The following is an 18,869-nucleotide window of genomic DNA, read 5'->3' as shown; positions in this document are numbered from 1 at the left end:
AAGAAGTTTATATATGAACCTTAATATGTTTTTACAACTTGTCATATACAAATCTAGGAACTGCATTTTCCCTAGGACACAAACATTGCCCGGAAATCAGCCATATTTGTTTCAAAGTTCAGTTTCAATGGATAAAAATCAACTTATCAGAGACCAAGTAAAAATTAAATCAACCAATCAAAAAAATGGATACCATAACTAACAAGAGACTGAATAGAAGGCTGTTCTCTGAATCTGTGTTCAAACGGGTTTTTTATGACAAATTAACAGTTAAACTTTAGACACACAAGCAGACTTAAAGCATTTTATCATACACAAATATAGCAGGAATGTAATTAACCAAACCTAGTCTAAAGAAAGTACAAAATGCATATATATTTGTAAATATAGAATATAAAACAACATAACATCTGTATCATTAATGAGTTTCCAACAAAATCTTAACAACAATTTCTATTGGTTTTTATTCATCTTGTATAAAATATTCCTCCTCACATGGTTTTCTGTTAAATGGATAAATATTTGGGCTTTAAAAATGGTCAAACTATCATCATGTTCTATAATTTGATCAATTATACATTTTCAAATTTTGAACTATCTTCTCTATATATTGCAAAATTTAACACTGTAAAACTATGCAGCATTGTGTCTTGCTGCTCAGTGATCAAAACAAATTAATTCAACAGATTTTAGTTGGAAAAAAGGGAGACAAATATTAATATCAAATTACAAAAGGGAGACAATTCTCAGATTTCTTTAAAAGCCAAAATGGTGTGCAAATTGTTAAGGGGGGATTACTGCTACTCAAAATTGAGATATATTGTACCAATATTTATCATTCAACAGAATCATGAATCAATAAATAATCACAGGCATAAACAGTTTAACAGTACAAAAAAAATCATCATATGTAAATAATATAGTGTAAATACTTGTACAGACTGATCTCATGCAAACCAGTGTCTTTCAAATTTGACAAAACACTTCACTAACTACAGTATACAGTATGTGTTTAACATAGAAATTTATCTAAAAAATGAAATTATTTTCTTCAGTTATTACAATTAAAATAAGATGGTTTGACCATAAATCTTGAAAGGTTTTGTTTTCATGGTTTAACATTGATTGTTTCACAATTGATCTTATTCAAAAATACACCAAGCCAACAATGAGGCCTTCATTTTCAAGTAAGTAAACTTACAATTTTTCAAACAACAAAAGTGACATATTATAAAAGGACTTTGTTAAGAATATAAAAAAAAACTTTAAATCAATAATAATATACTTATTCAATCAAAAACAAATTTCAATAACTATTTATTTACAAAACCTACCTATAAGAGTATTTACATAGGTGTTGCACCTGTTTACTTGCAAACATTCTAATACTTTGGGTTAATTTTATGAACTCAAAACAATTTATTTTGAACACTTAAAGCTTGCAATAACAATGGTTTTGATGATTTGAATGAAAAAGTTCACTGTGATTAATTATTTCTATAACATTGCACTTTCAACAGAATTGAAAAATATTTTTAAAAAATCACACAAGTTATTCATTGCAAAAAAAAGAAACAGCAAAAAATACTTAGCTATCTTAACATACTTATTTAGGTTGGTACACAACAAGCACCTTTCATACATGATGAAATAAAGCAAACTGGTGTATTGCACTTCCAAAACCAACACTGCTCTTAATAATAAAGTCAAGCCATAATTTATTCATTAACTAGTGGTGATTTTTAAAAGCAGATATGAAATGTCACATATGACTGGATGGAATTTGGCTTGCAAACCAATATAATGACAAAGTTACAAAAGCAATTTGTTTACATGCTCAAATATATCTGCATCTTATAGGAGTCATTTCTTTCCAAAAAAGTGCTTACACTACATTTTGTGAAGGTTGATCATCACTGTAAATGACCTTTACAAACATGTCTGACATCGCCCTCCAAAGGTTAAAAAAAAATCACAATGAGGATGACCTTGGAGGATGACCTTGAAGGATGGCCTACACATGACCTTTCAAGGTCAATGACCTTAATGTTTCAGTTTTAATCTTCCTTGTCACCAACACAGACCCGATCTGTAAAGATTTTCTGGATAATTGTTGGAGACTTCAACGTGGTCATCATATTCTTCAAGCCAGCCTTTACACTCTGAAATATTCAAACCATTTAAAAATGTTTCATTCACTTTATTAACAGTAACATCTTACATTTACATACACAGCTTTGATCATAGTAGATGGATAATGAAAATACAAGTAATGAAAAATTTACAACATCGCAGTCACTGGGATGGGAAAGAGTGTAAAAAACAAACATATTTATAAAAAGCTTGAAAAATGAATTCATCAGACCCAAAGAAATCACCATTTACAACATTAAATATCAAAAAGAAATAAATCACAACAGCACTATAGCATGTACACAAAAACTTAAAATATACAAAATATGTCATTTCGAAACAAAGGTAAAGATTTCATATATAAATCAAAAGAATAGACTGAAAAATAAAATATATACCTAATGTTTAGAGACCATACTCAAAGAGACTAACTACAACAAACGTTAAGACTCTAGCTGTTTTTGTTGTTGTTGTTGTTGATTATTGTCCGTCTGCTGCTCTGACTTCCTGTTACGGAAAGCAGTCCATAAATTAGACACACTTTGAACTCCAGCTTTTACACCAGTCTGCATGCCATGAACACCAGTTTTAAGCCCAGCACTAACTGAATGAACACCGCTTTTCATACCAGTCTGTACTGTGTTCAGAACGGGTTTGACTGAACTGCTCACCTTCTGAACACCATGTTTGACTTCTGTTTGGACGGTGATCAGACTTTCCTTGAGAGATTTCTGCTCAGTGGGAGTTTCATCATCATCATCTTCATCAAGCTGGCCATAGGAAGATAAACAGAAAATGTGCACATAAAATAAAAGGTGTGCATAGAAAAAAAAACAACATAAAATTTGTACACAAAAATGTTCCTTGTCGAACACTGTCATAGGTTATGACAGCCTCACATTAGAACCCCATTCAATTCTATTACTTACCCTTAATCACTCAAAATAATACACACAATTGCTTTTAGGTGATATTTGTTCCTGCTCTAAGCAATTTAACTGACAAAAGAATGTATGCAAATAATATATCTGAAGATATAAAAATTAAATCACAACACAAATTTATATATGAAACGGAAATATTCATGCAATAATGACAATTTACAACACAAAATGATCAAGAAACAATATTTGAGCCGCGCCATGACAAAACCAACATAATGTGTTTGCGACCAGCATGGATCCAGACCTGAGCCTGTGCATCCGCACAGTTTGATCAGGATCCACGCTGTTCGCTTACAAACCCTATAACAAGTATAGAAAGTGATAGCTAACAGCATGGATCCTGATCAGACTGCAAGGATGCGCAGGCTGGGTTGGATCCATGCTGGTCGCAAACCCATTATGTAGGTTTTGTTATGGCGCGTCTCATTTAAGAAAACATTTAGAGAACCATGAAAATTGATAAAATGTACAGACAATTATAGTGAACACTTAACAATTTAATCTTATGAAAAAGAATGGTCACTAAGACTGACATAAAGCTGCATTATGTAACCTCCAGATGAACCCAAATATTTCAAGAAAATCAAACTTGAGAATTAGGTACTGAGATTTTAAGAAAAGTAAAAGGTTCAAAATAAAAGTATAATCATTTCCATGTTATGACTGATTTTTCTGTATTTTTTATCATATTTCTACTGCGTTACTAACGAAGTAAGGGCTATTAATGCATATTTTGACCTCTTTTTGGTAATTTACATTGGTTGTAAAGCTTTTTGCAATGTGAACTTTATTTTCTTTGTTCATTTTACAATATTTTACTTTTTAATACATTTTCAAAATTTTCTTGAAAATTATCATAAATCTAAGGCATGCAGCTTTAGATATTATAAATATGGTATTTTTAGTCTAAGCCTTAAAATCGTTCAAACAATTATAACTTGATAAATTTTCAATCAAATTTAACGACATATCTTTGGGAAAAAAATATCAACACTTTATATTATTTCCTACTGAAATAAATAATTAAATTTGTTTTTAAATGATGCATTAATTATGATCTTATCACTGTTAAATGATTTTTCCCAGAAATTCAGCATTTATTACAATAAATGCATGGTTGAATATTAATTTACAAGGAATATCATTTAATCAACCATTATCAAGATTAATATTCCCCTCTTTATTACAATGTTTACTATATCAACTTGCTAAATCTTTATTACACAAACAACATTAACATTTTGATGCATTAGTTTGCAACAATTTCCAGTCATATAAAATGCTGGCTTAAATGCTGTCTGAAAACGTAATTACAGTTTCTTACTTGACCAAAATAAACATGTTCAACTGACATTTTATTCAAATTTCTATCCTCAATTAGTAAATATATGAGCTTAAAACCTTATACCCCTGAATTTAAATAGTGTACTTGTCCTCCAATGAAATTAGGACAGTCCATTGCTTGTGTAAGGGGTTTTAAAGTCAAAGTACTAAATAGAGCAGACGACAGTGTAATTTGGTCAAACTGTAAGAATGAGACTGGTCATATATACTACCTCCAGTATACAGCCAGCCAGCCTGTACATCCAGGCAGTTTGATAAGGCTCTATACTGTTTGTGCGGTCTTTTGCCATTGAAATTCCCTTAAACTTCAAATGAACTGTTCCAAATTCGAAGCAGGGCAAATCCATTATACATATTCAGCAGGGTAAGGGTTTAAGTTATTGCTTGATGCCCTTAATTCGTCCCTGTCCTAGAGTCAACACGCTTACTGTGTATGTAACAATGTTCCAACAAATTTTCGTCAAGAAAGAAAACAGTTGGATATTTTAAAGTATATTTAATGTATCTGTCAAATTTCTTCAATATAGGAAGCTTGGATCATTAAAAAATATGGTGTATCAAACAAGCACTGTGAAAATGCATAGGGTAACAAAATCATGGCCACCTGGTGGATATAATCTAAAATCAAATCAGGGCATTTCCATTACATAAATTCAATTACATAATGTAATGAAATATTCATCACAGTAACAGGGCAGTGTCCTGTTTCATATTTTTACACGAGTTTATAGACATAACTATTTGACATCGGACCTTAGATATGGAGAAAAAAGTCTCTTAAAAGCATTATAATCACTTTATTTTATTTACCAGCCTGTAGACCTATCCTGATTTATAGTGGCGGTACTCCCTCAGGAAATATCAGTGACATTCCTCGGTGATATTCCTAGATGCACTCTGCACAATAACAACTGAATATTTCATTTGTTCAGATTATCAGTTTATCTGCAGTGATTAAATTTTCTTTTTTAATCATTATTATAGTCAGAATAAAAAATATTGACATACCAGTATCTAAATACTGTTTTGATGCGCATTATTAAAAAGTGGATAATTATTATAATATTAATCAAAGGGTGTGTGAATTGGATTTGGCCACAAATGTTTAAATAATCTAGAGTAAAAATATTGACATTTAATGAATAAACATGATTAAATACTATTGTTATTGTTGTTGTGATGCTTATGACTAGAAAGTAGAAAGTGCATTATGATTAATAACAGGGCTTGTGAATCGGATCTGGTTACAAATGTTTAAATTATCTTTAATAAAAATATTGACATTAATTAATAAATATGTTTTTTTTAATTCGTTGTGATGCATATTATAAGAAAGTACATTATGAGTTATCATAGCTAGAGCTCGTGAATCAAATCTTTAATAAAAATATTGACATTTAATGAATAAACAAGTTTTTTAATAAAAATTACTATTGCTGTGATTGTTGTGATGCAGATTATTAGAAAGTTCATTATGAGTAATCACAGGGTGTGTGAATCGGATGACAATTGTTTTGAATTCAGTGATAAACAAACATTTGTTCGGAACTGATTCAGCATGTTGACAACGACGCTATCCATTAATCATTTTTTATAACTCCGTTCTACAGCATCAATCACAAAATTGTATCAACCACGGAACTATCATCCTTTTAAATCACATCTTTAATACAAACTGACAATCCCTGACAATCAATTTTACTTATAATTCTTCATTTTCCTAATTTCTGTGCATTCTTCCCTTCAGTAAATAGATTAACATAAATGTCAACGCAAAAAAAAACCTTCCCTTCTTCAGTAAGCAGGGTTATTTCCTTCCCTATTGATTACTTTTTTTACCTCCTTAATTTAAATTTCATTTTTTTATTTTTTTTGCCTTTTCTTTTGAAGAGCTTTATTTTGGATTTTTTTTTATTCCTACTTCAACGAAGAAGAACTTTCTCTCTTCACTAATGAAAAGTTGCCATAAGAGCATTTTTTCTTCCTTCACTTTTGAAGAGTTGCTGTACAAGTGCTTTTTCTTCCTTCATTACTGAAGAGCTGCTATTAATGCAGTGTGACAAGTTTGTTATCGCTAGCACAATCAGTTATGATACATAGCAAATGGCAGTTTACGATAAAAGCATCCACTCTCCAAGGACACTTAATTTTTGGTAGATAAGATTGCAAAACATTTCATAACAATAAAACTCCAGTCCTATCTGTATGTCTAACATATCAAAGTTATTGATCTACTATACACAAATGTTTTAAAATGACAAATTACTTTTGAATAACATTTACAGTTTTGTTTTTGTTCTCAAGAATCAATGCATTTCAGAATAAATGCATTTTTGAAAAGAATTAATGTTCTACAGCATTTTTACTATACAAAAACAGAATTAACATGTTTTGTACTTAAAGATAACAATGTATTTTCTTCTCCTTAATATGAGTTTTGTCAGAGTCACAAGACTTATAACCAAACAGTCAATACCCTTCCACAATTACCCAGTCAGGATTGCCCTGCCACAATTAGCCAGCCAAGATTGCCCTGCCACAATTACCCAGCAAGGATTGCCCTGTCACAATTACCCAGCCAGGATTGCTCTGCCACAATTACCCAGACAGGATTGCCCTGTCATAATTACCCAGCCAGGATTACCCTGCCACAATAACCCTGTCAGGATAACCCTTCCCAAAATTACCCAGTCAGGATTACCCTGCCACAATTACCCAGCCAGAATTATTCTGCCACAATTACCCAGCCAGGATAAAGCCTGCCACATTTTCCCAGCCAGGATAAAGTCTGCCACAATTACCCAGCCAGGAAAAAGCCTGCTACAATTACCCAGCCAGGATAAAGCCTGCCACAATTACCCAGCCAGGATAAAGCCTGCCACAATAACCCAGCCAGGATAAAGCCTGCCACAATTACCAAGCCAGGATAAACCCTGCCACCATAACCCTGTCATGATACATACCCTATTTTTTCTTTCTTTCTGTTTTCCAAGGTAACGATGCTGGGCATCCAAACATTTCTGATATCTTAGCTGCAAATTATAAGTAAATTAATTAATATTTCACCATAACACTAGTATTAAAAAATTGGTGCATTAATAATTGTCTTTCCATTGTACAATAACAAGAGCTGACAGAAGGACAGCTTGCTCAAGTATTCTCAGTGCTTGATAGTAAAACATGAGCCTGGATAATGTAGAATTTTCAAAGTCCAAAATAGGCCATAATTCTGTCAAAATCCATATAAGAGTTATGGGTCTAAAATAAATTATGCTCTCAAATAAGTGTGTGAAGTTTCAATCCATTCCTTTCAGTAGTTTTTGAGATACCAACTTGCACACAAAAACTTAACCAAAGTGTGATGCCTAACACAAGCATGAGTACAATAGCTCTCACTTTTGGTTCTCGCAGGGCAATGGTTAGTGAGGTTTTGGCTTACATGATTAAAACAAATTACAATGTATATGTTGAAGAGCAGTTTTTAGTATTGATGAAGAAGATTTAATATTTAAATTGTAAAAATATTTGGTTAATGACTCAATCTCAAAACTTTTTTCACCTTTAACATGTTTCAGTTAAATATGAAAAATTGTCAAAATATAATTATGGTTTTCAGGTATTTATATAAATGATTGAATCAGTCACATAACCTTTTTTTTACTATTTTCCTTAAAAAAAAGCTCATAATTTTTGATATCATTCATGTAAAATTTCAATAGCAGACTGAATAATTTCTCCATTTTTAAAGGCCAGTAATTTATTGCAGAAGTTCATTCCAGCACTTCATTTTCCTCTTTCATAACTTATTTTCCCCCAGAAGAAAAATCTATTCATCAACCTTTTATCAGAGCGAGTAAATAATAAATTTTCTATCAGAAATTTTGCAAAGTCATTTTTTTCAAGTATAAACCACAAACAACAATTAAAATTGTCCTTTTACCATCGTCAACTCCAACATAACAATGTAATAAATACTGATACATACACATCTCTTGGGGAAAATTATTTTCCAATAATGCTAACTGCATTGGGAAGAAATTATTTTCACATAATTCTAACTGGATTTAAGATAGTTTTTCTGGGGTTTTGTTTGTTGTTTTCTTATTGAATGATAATTCTACAATTATTGAAAACCCAGTTTTTCTGAGGTTTTGTTGTTGTTTTCTTATTGAATGATAATTCTACAATTATTGAAAACCCAGTTTTTCTGGGGTTTTGTTGTTGTTTTCTTATTGAATGATAATTCTACAATTATTGAAAACCCAGTTTTTCTGGGGTTTTGTTGTTGTTTTCTTATTAAATGATAAATTCTACAATTGTTGAAAACCCAGACAAGATATACAGGTATTTTACTTCTACTTTACCTTACACAATTAAATATCAGTTTTACAAATGGGAAATAAATGACATCCTTTACCACAATAGGAAATTAATGGGAAAATAATGTGACAATCATCTGCTTTGATCAAGGGGGATAACAACTTTTCTTTTTAATCCTTTACCTGCTAATTATCTTAAATTGACTTGCCCATTTTTAAAATTTTATTTTTGGTTGGCTTTTACGTCAGTATAGGTCATATGGCGACTTTTCAGCTTTACTGTTTGAGGAAGACCTCTGTACATCATTTCTGTCACAAATGGGCACTGAGTAGAACCACCGATGTTCCGTAAGCTTAAGCTGGATAGCTTTCTCACAAGTAGAGTGTGACGAACCTACAGCAGTGAGAGGCAAGTGGTTTAATGTCAGCAACCTTAAACACTCAACTATGAATATTTCAATCTGGACAAAACTGTTTATCATTTTTAGCGATATTTTCAAAATAAATACTGAATAGAGAATAGTGCAGACCTCGATCAGTTGGCTCTGATAAGCTGAGCACAATCAGTGGTTGCAAGCAGGCTAAGGCTAAATTTACTTTTATTTCACACAAGTATTCCCTCTTAGATGTTTCCTCAACTTCAAGGTGTTAAAAAAATCTTATAGTTTCATGGAGCTAGCTGTTAAATTCACTTGCGATTCATACCTGGAAATGTGACTTTGCAAACTTCTTATGAAATTTTCTTTTTTACACTAAAACTCAACAAGATAAGGGGGCAAGAACATTAAAGAGGCAAGAACATTAAAGAGGCAAGAACATACCTTGCAGGCAGCTTCTATAGTTTTACATAAAGGTCCGGCGTTAGGATCACTATGGAATACATGAACGTAGAATTTGTCCTCTGCTTTGTGCACAATGAAAGCACATAATCTGTAAACAACATAACAGTATATATCTTCATTCTTACTTATTACAACAATAATGAAACTAACATTAACATAATTACATGTCAACAAAATATAATATTAACTTGATGAACTTTTGACACAGGTTTGCAGATACTGAAATAGAATCTTTAAATTAAAGTATTTATAAAAAATGACTGGCAAAATATCTTGATCTGAAAAAAAAATTGGGGGAAAACAAAAACAAATACTACTAAAAACAGTATAAAAAACAAACTATATTTGTGTATCTTAGAGCTTTTATAAAAATGTTTTCAGACTTTTGTTTCCATAATTGAAAATTGCCCTTCACACAGAGAAATCAAAATAATACTCACTTAAAAATATTTTGAATATACAATGTTCACCCAAAACCAAACTTCAAATCTTTGTTTATATATTATCTAAATGATCAAATGGTAAAAAAACTTGTACAAATTTATGACCTCATACTTAACACTACAGACCTGTTAAAATTGTTAGTGTTTATTACTAGTTTCATAGAGAAATTTCTTATATCTTTGTGAATTTCTTCCAAACATTAATTAAAGCTTACAGAATATAGAGCAAGAATTCTACCAGATTTTTTATCATGTCTATAATCTAGCAAATTTTCTGCCCCTATGACCAAACATATTTTTTTGGTATTTATCAAGTCTATGACAGGATATATTCCCCCAGGAGCTTACAACCAGGCCATAATTTTATCCCAGATTCTTACATGCTTTATATCATAGTAGTTTTTACCACTACATATTTTCTTAAAAGTAACAAAAATAAAACATTTTCATACATTTCAAGGATTAAATAAAGTAAAATTCAAATTAGATTTTTATATCTCTATACTGCATTACTAACTGAAATGTTAAAGATAATATTTATTATAGTCATTCAAAACTAGACATCACTTAAACACACTGACATACCAGGAGCTATTCAGAATGTACTTTAAGGTATATCCGTACACAGGGATCAAACAATCAACCTAATGTAAGCTAAATACATGTCTACATACACAGTTTGTTCATAAGGATATAATTGTTATATATGTTTACTTCTAAAATCCTATTCCAGCAGACATAAAGAGGCTACAAACTTTATGCACCAAGACTCCAGACTGTCAGTTTAAATTTAATCAATGAATGGCCAAGAAAGTAAGTGCCAGCATGGCTATGTGGTAGACTAGTCCAGTCAGACTTCGGACTTGTAACTTAAGGATCGCTATGGGCGTAGGTTCAAACCCTGTTACGGGTGAGCCCTCATTTCCTTGAACAAATCATTTTACTCATTGCTCTGTACTGGTTGGAACAGGAATGGATCTGAGTGTGTGTCTATACACTTATAGCTTCCTATACAATTAAACTAAAATATATTCTGTGTAAACAAAGAAAGTTAGAAACTTTAAAACTATGTCATTCATATGCCACATTTAGGAAAGCAGTACATGTACATTTGATGGAAGCATAACTTACTTGACATTTGTCATACTGATTCCCATGAAAGACAAGTATCTCACTCTACACTCTTCTATCTTATTGTCAGGATTCTGAAACATACATGTTAACATTTACCATATATATATAGATTAAGTGTCAAAAATGTGAGATACCAATGTCACCTGTACACAGCCAGGCAAGCTTGCACATTTTTGCTGTCTCACCAGACACTATAATGTCGTCTGCTTAACCCTTAACCTCCTGAATTTCTTAAATGGACCGACTCATCTTCCATTTCTGGGACTATTTATTACCGATTCGGGGGATATCAAGATGTGATTTTAAAGTAAGTCAGTACAGAGCCTGGTCGTACTGGCTGGGCTTTTCATTTCAGGTTTTCATTTCTTTGACAATGGAATACATACTGTGTATCTACTTGAATGTGAATTATATACCTGTAGTAATATTCTATACAATGCTGTACAACATATTGTAATGTTATATAATCTGTGTAGTTTTTCACAAAATTGTCGTAATTTACATTACATGTACAATGAATGCGATACTCCTCAGAAAAGCTTCCTTTTTGTCTTCATATTTGAAGAAAATTAATTTTCATGTTAAATCTTCAAATTACACTAAATGTTTTATCAAATGCACATATGAGTTAATCAATCAAATTATACTAAAGGATAACTAGAAATGTGTCCATAGGACACGGGTGCCCCCACCGCGCCACTGTTCTGTCAATATTTTTACTAAGTCAAGGGAAATAACTCTACAAATACTGGATAAATCCACAAGCGAAACCCCAGGTGCAAATCTAAATATGCTGAGCAAGCTACCCATAAGGTTTAATGACTATGTAAAATCCTTTTTTGAGTAACTTGCGACACAAGTTGAAAATTGCAAAAAATTTCTAAGTGAAGGGCAATAACTCTAAAAATACTAAATAAATCACGACGAAAATACCTGGTGCACAACAACACATGCTGATCAACATTCCTGTAAAGTTTCATGACTCTAGGTCAAATACTTTTTGAGTTACATGCGACACAAGTTGAAAATTGCAAAATTTTACTAAGTCAAGGGCAATAACTCCGAAAATACTAAAAATATCCAGACGAAAATACCCAGGTGCACAACTACACATGCTGATCAACATTCCTGTAAAGTTTCATGACACTAGGTCAAATACTTTTTGAGTTACATGCGACACAAGTTGAAAATTGCAAAATTTTACTAAGTCAAGGGCAATAACTCTGAAAATACTAAAAATATCCACATGAAAATACCCAGGTGCACAACTACACATGCTGATCAACATTCCTGTAAAGTTTCATGACTCTAGGTCAAATACTTTTTGAGTTACATGCGACACAAGTTGAAAATTGCAAAATTTTACTAAGTCAAGGGCAATAACTCTGAAAATACTAAAAATATCCAGACGAAAATACCCAGGTGCACAACTACACATGCTGATCAACATTCCTGTAAAGTTTCATGACTCTAGGTCAAATACTTTTTGAGTTACATGCGACACAAGTTGAAAATTGCAAAATTTTACTAAGTCAAGGGCAATAACTCTTAAAATACTAAAAATATCCACACGAAAATACCCAGGTGCACAACTACACATGCTGATCAACATTCCTGTAAAGTTTCATGACTCTAGGTCAAATACCTTTTGAGTTACGTGCGACACAAAAGTGAACGGACGGACGGAAGGACGGACGGAAGGACGGACGGACGGACGGACAGACAAGGGTAAATCTAAATGCCCGCCACTAACGTGGGGGCACAAAAAGACAGAAAAATACCCCATGTTCTGTTATTGTTATGGTAGAGGGCGCCACTGCAACACCGACATATCGCCATTTCTCAGGCGGGACTTTCTCAACCATCCTGTCTATTGCTGAATTCAATACATCCATTCCTGTAAATATCATATCATATAAAAATACCTGTACAAATAACTGACCACACTGCAATATATTAATTTCCTGACTGTGTTTTGTCTTGTTAACTTAGCCTCACTATCAGAATGAACCATAGTATACGGTCTTAAGTAACACTTTTTCCTTTTTTTTATGTTTTTTTTCTTCATCTTTATGATATTAAAATCAATGATTAATCAAAACCATATCTTGCATACACTTGTCAGGCAGTAAATGGCTAAAACCATGAAGAAATTACTATATTTTTTTGTTTAAAAACATTACTTAAGCTTGATGAGGATGGAAGCACCAGACAATTTAACCATTTTTTATCTGTTCTTCAGAACTATCATTTTACGCATCATGCCAGTGACTCCAGTGTCTGTGTTGATAACAAGCATTCTATCCACCACATTACTTCTTTCTACTGCTCCCCCCCCCCCATCCTTTTACTGCATGTTGCATTTTCCTAACATGCGCAATTCGATAGATTCCCTTACAACAATTTTAACACCCTTCCTATTAGCATATGTTCTAGTCTAAAGCAATATTAAATGACAAACTAATCTTAAATTACATATCTTCTATGGCATCCTTCTCTAACATCAACTATAAAGTTGACATTTAAATTGATAATATTACATCATATATATAACATTACAAGAAAAGAATCTGAAATATCAGTGACAAAATGTCATCATATATCACACATAACATGCTTCAAATCCTATAAAAAGAGATTTTTACATAAAATTATTTTTACATGGAATTACTCTATGGAAAGGCAAAAAAATTTGAAATGCAAAAATGCGTCAATAAAAATGACTCAACAAGACATCCAGTCTAACGCTTATCTCAAATCTCAACATCAGCTAAAATAATTCCATACATTATCAATGTATCAACAAATTGGCTACATAACCTATAAGAATCATTCGGGCAATTTGATTGAAATTTGTTTCGAAATTTACCCATTTACTTTACTTTACAAAAAAATCAATCTTTGGTCATGAAAAAAAAAAATTATTTGTTTATGTAAGAAGTGACAAATCTCTATAAATCTAGTCATTGAACATTTTTTGTAGGTGATTTAAGTTGCGGTTCATTTATTTTCTCAATATTTATGTCTTAACAGACCTACAAGGAATCCCAGTCCTATCTGTCACAGAAACACCCTTAAATTTCGTAAAAGTTTTAGTTCAACCAAAGATGCTATTTTAAGAACACTGTGGCTGGATGGCGGATGTAAAATTTTCAAAAAAAGACCTACCTGTGGGTTTACCAACTAGATCGGAACCGACATAATGACATCGCAGAACTTTCTTAGGTTCTTCCATCGGTGTAGGGAAAGATGTATCTACAATATAAATCCTTTCTTTACTGGCAGTTTTATAACTTAATGCTTTAAGATTTTCCCTCTGGGCTAAGTCAATAATACTCAAGTAAATCAAAAATATTTTATATAGTATTTTTGTTGGGTTTTTTTCTTCTGTAAATTAACTAAATCTGTTCAGGATGGCATTAAGCATAAAATGGGGTCTTAAATTTCCTAATTTTAAGTCATCATTTGGCAGTTGTGACTTTTCTCATCTTAATACACTTGTATACCTGCATTCCCAAGTGAGAAAATACATAGCACCAAGATATGGCATCTAAAACGATAGCATTTTCTGCATCATCATTTTTACAAATAGAACTTCTATGTTTATGCAAATATGTCAAATTTTAAACATAACTATTGGTATTTACTGTAACCGTAGATAATGTGGTTTAAAACTCACATAATCTCGCACAATCACTGGGTATAATATTGTAAACAATCACAGCAGGTGAAGCATTAATATCTTGAAAATCACTTCATTTTTTTGTATCTTTTATTTGTTCTATTTTAACAACACAGTGACAAATCTATATGTCAAACTGCCACTTCAAAATTAAAAAAAGCACAAAAGAACCTTACAAATGGAGAAAAAATTAAGTAATTTGCATCTGTTTAGATCAAGATCATGATTTTTCAAAGTCAGTTATCTGAATTGCATAACAACCTATCCTTTCCTGATTGTTCATGAAAGTAATAGTTTAACATCACGAATCGCTTTATCTTTACGTAGTTATATCATAAAAAAAGCATGTCTGATTTCAGCAATAAAAATATTTGTACCCTAACAAAAATATATAAAATGCCAAAAAACTTTCATCAATTTGAAGGTACTGAACTCATCTTCAGCTTTCAGCAAAACTACTTATTCAGCTAATTAGTAGCATGTTGACTTAAACACTTTAACTGTATATATACTCTTCAATTGTGTACTTATTGATTTACTTGGTAAGTTAACTTAGTCATTGAAAACTTATAAACACATGGGCTATGTATTCAACTACCTGGAGTATTGCATAGAATTTTCTACTGTATACTTATACAGAACTTACAAATGTAGTGTATAGAACTTATAAGACAATTGTTTACAACTCACAAAAGGGGAACTAAATTCAACTTACATTAATTTTGTACTTGACTATTGTATAGAAAATACTAGTGTATTGTATAGAACTTACTACAGTATTGTATTGAGCTTATAAGAATATTGTATAGAACTTTCTAGTGTATTTTACAAAACTTTCTAGTGTATTGTATAGAACTTATTAGAATATTGTTCAGAACTTATTAGTTTATTGTATAGAACTTTCTAGTGTATTTTATAGAACTTACTAGTGTATAAACTTTGGAAGGTAACTTTCTCTCCGTTACTTTGAGTGGTGGCGGGTTCAATGTTTGGCAAGTCTGTTGGGCGTGTGAGCCGGTTGAGCGCGTTCTGTTGCAGTGTGCGCTCCATCATGATCTTCTTACAGATGTCACGAAGAGTATTGGCAATGTGACGGGCAGGCGTGTCACATCGGAACACATGACACATGTAGTTCTTTGACAAATTGTCACGAGCAACATATGCAAAATCTCTGGAAATTTGAAAGAAGTGCTACATAGTATCGAATATATAATGCTTCATAGTCTAAAAATCCAATGTTTTTTTTCTTCCTAAATTTTAGACATGGACTTTTCCTTCTTTGTATTTGGTATGGACCATTGCTAATACGAGAGATTTTGATATAAAAAAGCTAACATTATGCGACTAACAGTACAAAGTCTGGTAAAACTGTAAACAAGAGTAAATTCATTTAGATAGCTCTATACTGTTGGCATATGTAATTTTTACTAATGACAATCTTTATTCTATTAGACATGGCCATGTATTACTTGCTTCAGTCTATTATCACATTTTATACTGAAATAATGTTAATGCAAGGCTCTTTCCTACTCAAAACAAAGGCAGACTCCTAAGGGACACTTGCTTTTATTCTCCAGTCTATCATGTTGCAACTGCATTAAACATTCTAAGATTTCATTTATTATTATGTACATTATGCATGCCTGATGGTTATCATTTAAATCAAAAGAATATTTGTTTTGCTTTTCCAATCCTGCATCTCTTTCTGGCTTGAGGTAACATTAATATTTTAAAATGATAAAACAATGGCAGGTACTCTAAATACTTTCAATTAAGTCATCTAATACATATTTAATCATCATCACAAAAAAACAAGAGCTGTCAGTAGGACAGCATGCTAGACTATTCTCAGTGCTTGATAGTCAAACAACAGCCTGGATAATAGTTCAATAAAGGGCCATAACTCAGTCAAAATCCATGGTAGAGTCATTGGCCTTTAATTATGACTTCCTATCAAGCTCTCAAATAAATGTGTGAAGTTCCAACTCATTCACTTTAGTAGTTTTGAAGATATCAACTTGCATGTAAAGACTAAAGACTTAAGCAAAACGTGACACCTAAGCCAACGCCCGAGTGAGTACAAAGGCTCTTTCAAATTTTTTTTTTTTTAATAGTTGAGCTTAAAACAGAACAAAAATATATGTTCTCCGTCCTAGGTCTTTAAAACCTTTTAGAAAAATCAATAGTCTGTTTAATCAACACTATTTGTGAACTTATGTAAATATTTAACAACTGACATTCTTGCATCTTTCCTATTTGCTTATAATAAACAAAATCTGTTTGATTTTCTACATGTGCAGTAAATTACGGGACATTAGAACTGTTTTATTAATCATTAACTAATATCAAAAGTATTAAATTTTGTTTGATCAAAATTTTTGTTTGATCAAAAATTTTTTTTGACTCTGGTAAATAATTAAAGATTTTTATTTCAAGATACAGCATTAAAATTGCACTTCAACATAACCCTGATAATTGGAATATTTCAGAGGTATCAAATGACCTTAAATTTAAAGCCTAAAACCAAACATTATTTTAGTTTCATTCAATATGTTAGAAATGATGTTAATCAATTTGATCATTTTTATATAGCATAAAATCTTCCTTTCATGTTATACCTACTAGATACCTTTTTATATACCTTGGTTCAAATACTTTCAGAAAAAGGGGCATGTAAAAATTATGTCAAAATTTCTTAATTTTCCAAAAAGAAGCAAGACATTCAAATTAGAACAGCATCATAATCTATATATAGATGACAGCATTCTTACCTGCCGTTCTCCCTGCCTACTCCCCACACCCGGATGGTATGTATAGGCTGATAGTTGAGTACAGACATATCCTGGGTATCTATCAACCTCAAACTCTCCATGTCAAGGTCCATGTATAAATCCTTACCCTGTAAAATAATAATATTATATTATACATTTACATACAACACAATACAATTAATCAAATCAGAACATGTCAAAAAAGATCATGTACATTTCTGAAATAAGAATATCTGTAATTAAAATCATAATTGAAATTGTCAAAGTAATTTTGATGATTTGAATTTTATTATATCACAATCAGGAGGAAAATTAGGCATGAATAATAAATAATACATAGTGATGTTAGAGATGAAGTTTGAGTCTTTTTTTAATGACCTTAATTATGCTGTCATTTCTACAGGAACTTTTCTCAGTGTTTGATAGTAAAATACAAGTAAAAGTTCAAAAAAGGTCATAATTCTGTCAAAATCTATGTAAGAGTTATGGGCCTTAGACATTGACCTCCTATTATGCTCTCAAATAACAGCAAGACATCTCTTGGAAATAGCACCAAATGATAACACAACTTGACAGTTAAAACATACATTATCTAATAAAATATAATCATTCAGGAGTTCCCCCACTCACAACATTATGGAAACTTAAGAGAATACTCCCTAGAATCTCTCTAGAATAAGATGATGATAAAATTAATGGTGGTCTTTTTAAGTTTTTCATTTTTTTGAAGACAGAAAATATCAATTTAAAATTTTCTTACATCTCCCCATCTTCCCACAACATCATTAATATCATTTCTGCCGAGTGTAAGATCCATGATGCACTTGTTTACAGCCTTGTTGCTACGTTCGGGAGTCAAATCTTCTTCTGCTATTGGTACCCAGCCCAGAGAGCCGACAGCATACCTGACTGGTTTCTCTGTGCTGTTCTCGCCATACTTAGAGTTCCTCTGTAGCGTGGATCTGTTAATATAATTGGTATAGAAATACTCGTTACGTTATAACATATCTGTATCATGAAAGAAATACATAACATTTATATGATAATTGGTAAGAAGACAGTTTAAACATAGATATGAAATAAAAAATAATCATGGTGTAGAATTCAGGCTGTGACAATGCTACAAATTCTATGGTGCTTTCTGTAGAGTTTCCAATATCAAACGAAACCAGTTGTGGATGTTCAGTTCATACCTGAACATGTCTTCCCAGACCCATATATCATACCATGTTCATATACCATATTACAGTGTGCAGT

The 18,869-nt window shown here is 31.7% G+C and overlaps 1 protein-coding gene across 6 annotated transcripts in view; it reads right to left on the bottom strand.

The window, feature by feature from the left end:
* Positions 1 to 1,703: 1,703 nt before the first annotated feature.
* LOC132725844 (amyloid beta precursor protein binding family B member 2-like) overlaps positions 1,704 to 18,869 on the bottom strand; it is a 93,740-nt gene continuing 76,574 nt past the window's right edge. For 5 of the 6 annotated variants that reach the window (XM_060711053.1, XM_060711069.1, XM_060711061.1 and 2 more), the window contains 10 exons: positions 18,373 to 18,574; positions 17,613 to 17,740; positions 15,768 to 16,012; positions 14,328 to 14,414; positions 12,941 to 13,056; positions 11,157 to 11,230; positions 9,562 to 9,670; positions 7,385 to 7,453; positions 2,532 to 2,903; positions 1,704 to 2,162 (listed from right to left, as the gene is read on the bottom strand). In XM_060711053.1, the coding sequence (XP_060567036.1) occupies positions 2,577 to 2,903; positions 7,385 to 7,453; positions 9,562 to 9,670; positions 11,157 to 11,230; positions 12,941 to 13,056; positions 14,328 to 14,414; positions 15,768 to 16,012; positions 17,613 to 17,740; positions 18,373 to 18,574 (1,357 nt within the window). In that variant the 3' untranslated portion in view covers positions 1,704 to 2,162; positions 2,532 to 2,576. The remainder of the gene's footprint in view (positions 2,163 to 2,531; positions 2,904 to 7,384; positions 7,454 to 9,561; positions 9,671 to 11,156; positions 11,231 to 12,940; positions 13,057 to 14,327; positions 14,415 to 15,767; positions 16,013 to 17,612; positions 17,741 to 18,372; positions 18,575 to 18,869) is intronic. The other variant, XM_060711038.1, reaches the window with a different exon arrangement.

The sequence above is a fragment of the Ruditapes philippinarum genome, unplaced genomic scaffold, assembly GCF_026571515.1.
Source record: "Ruditapes philippinarum isolate M1 unplaced genomic scaffold, ASM2657151v2 ctg1511_1_1_1_1, whole genome shotgun sequence".
NCBI classification, from domain to species: domain Eukaryota; kingdom Metazoa; phylum Mollusca; class Bivalvia; order Venerida; family Veneridae; genus Ruditapes; species Ruditapes philippinarum.
The sequence above is the reverse complement of the archived record's forward strand: the minus strand, read 5'-3'. Positions and strand labels throughout refer to the sequence as shown.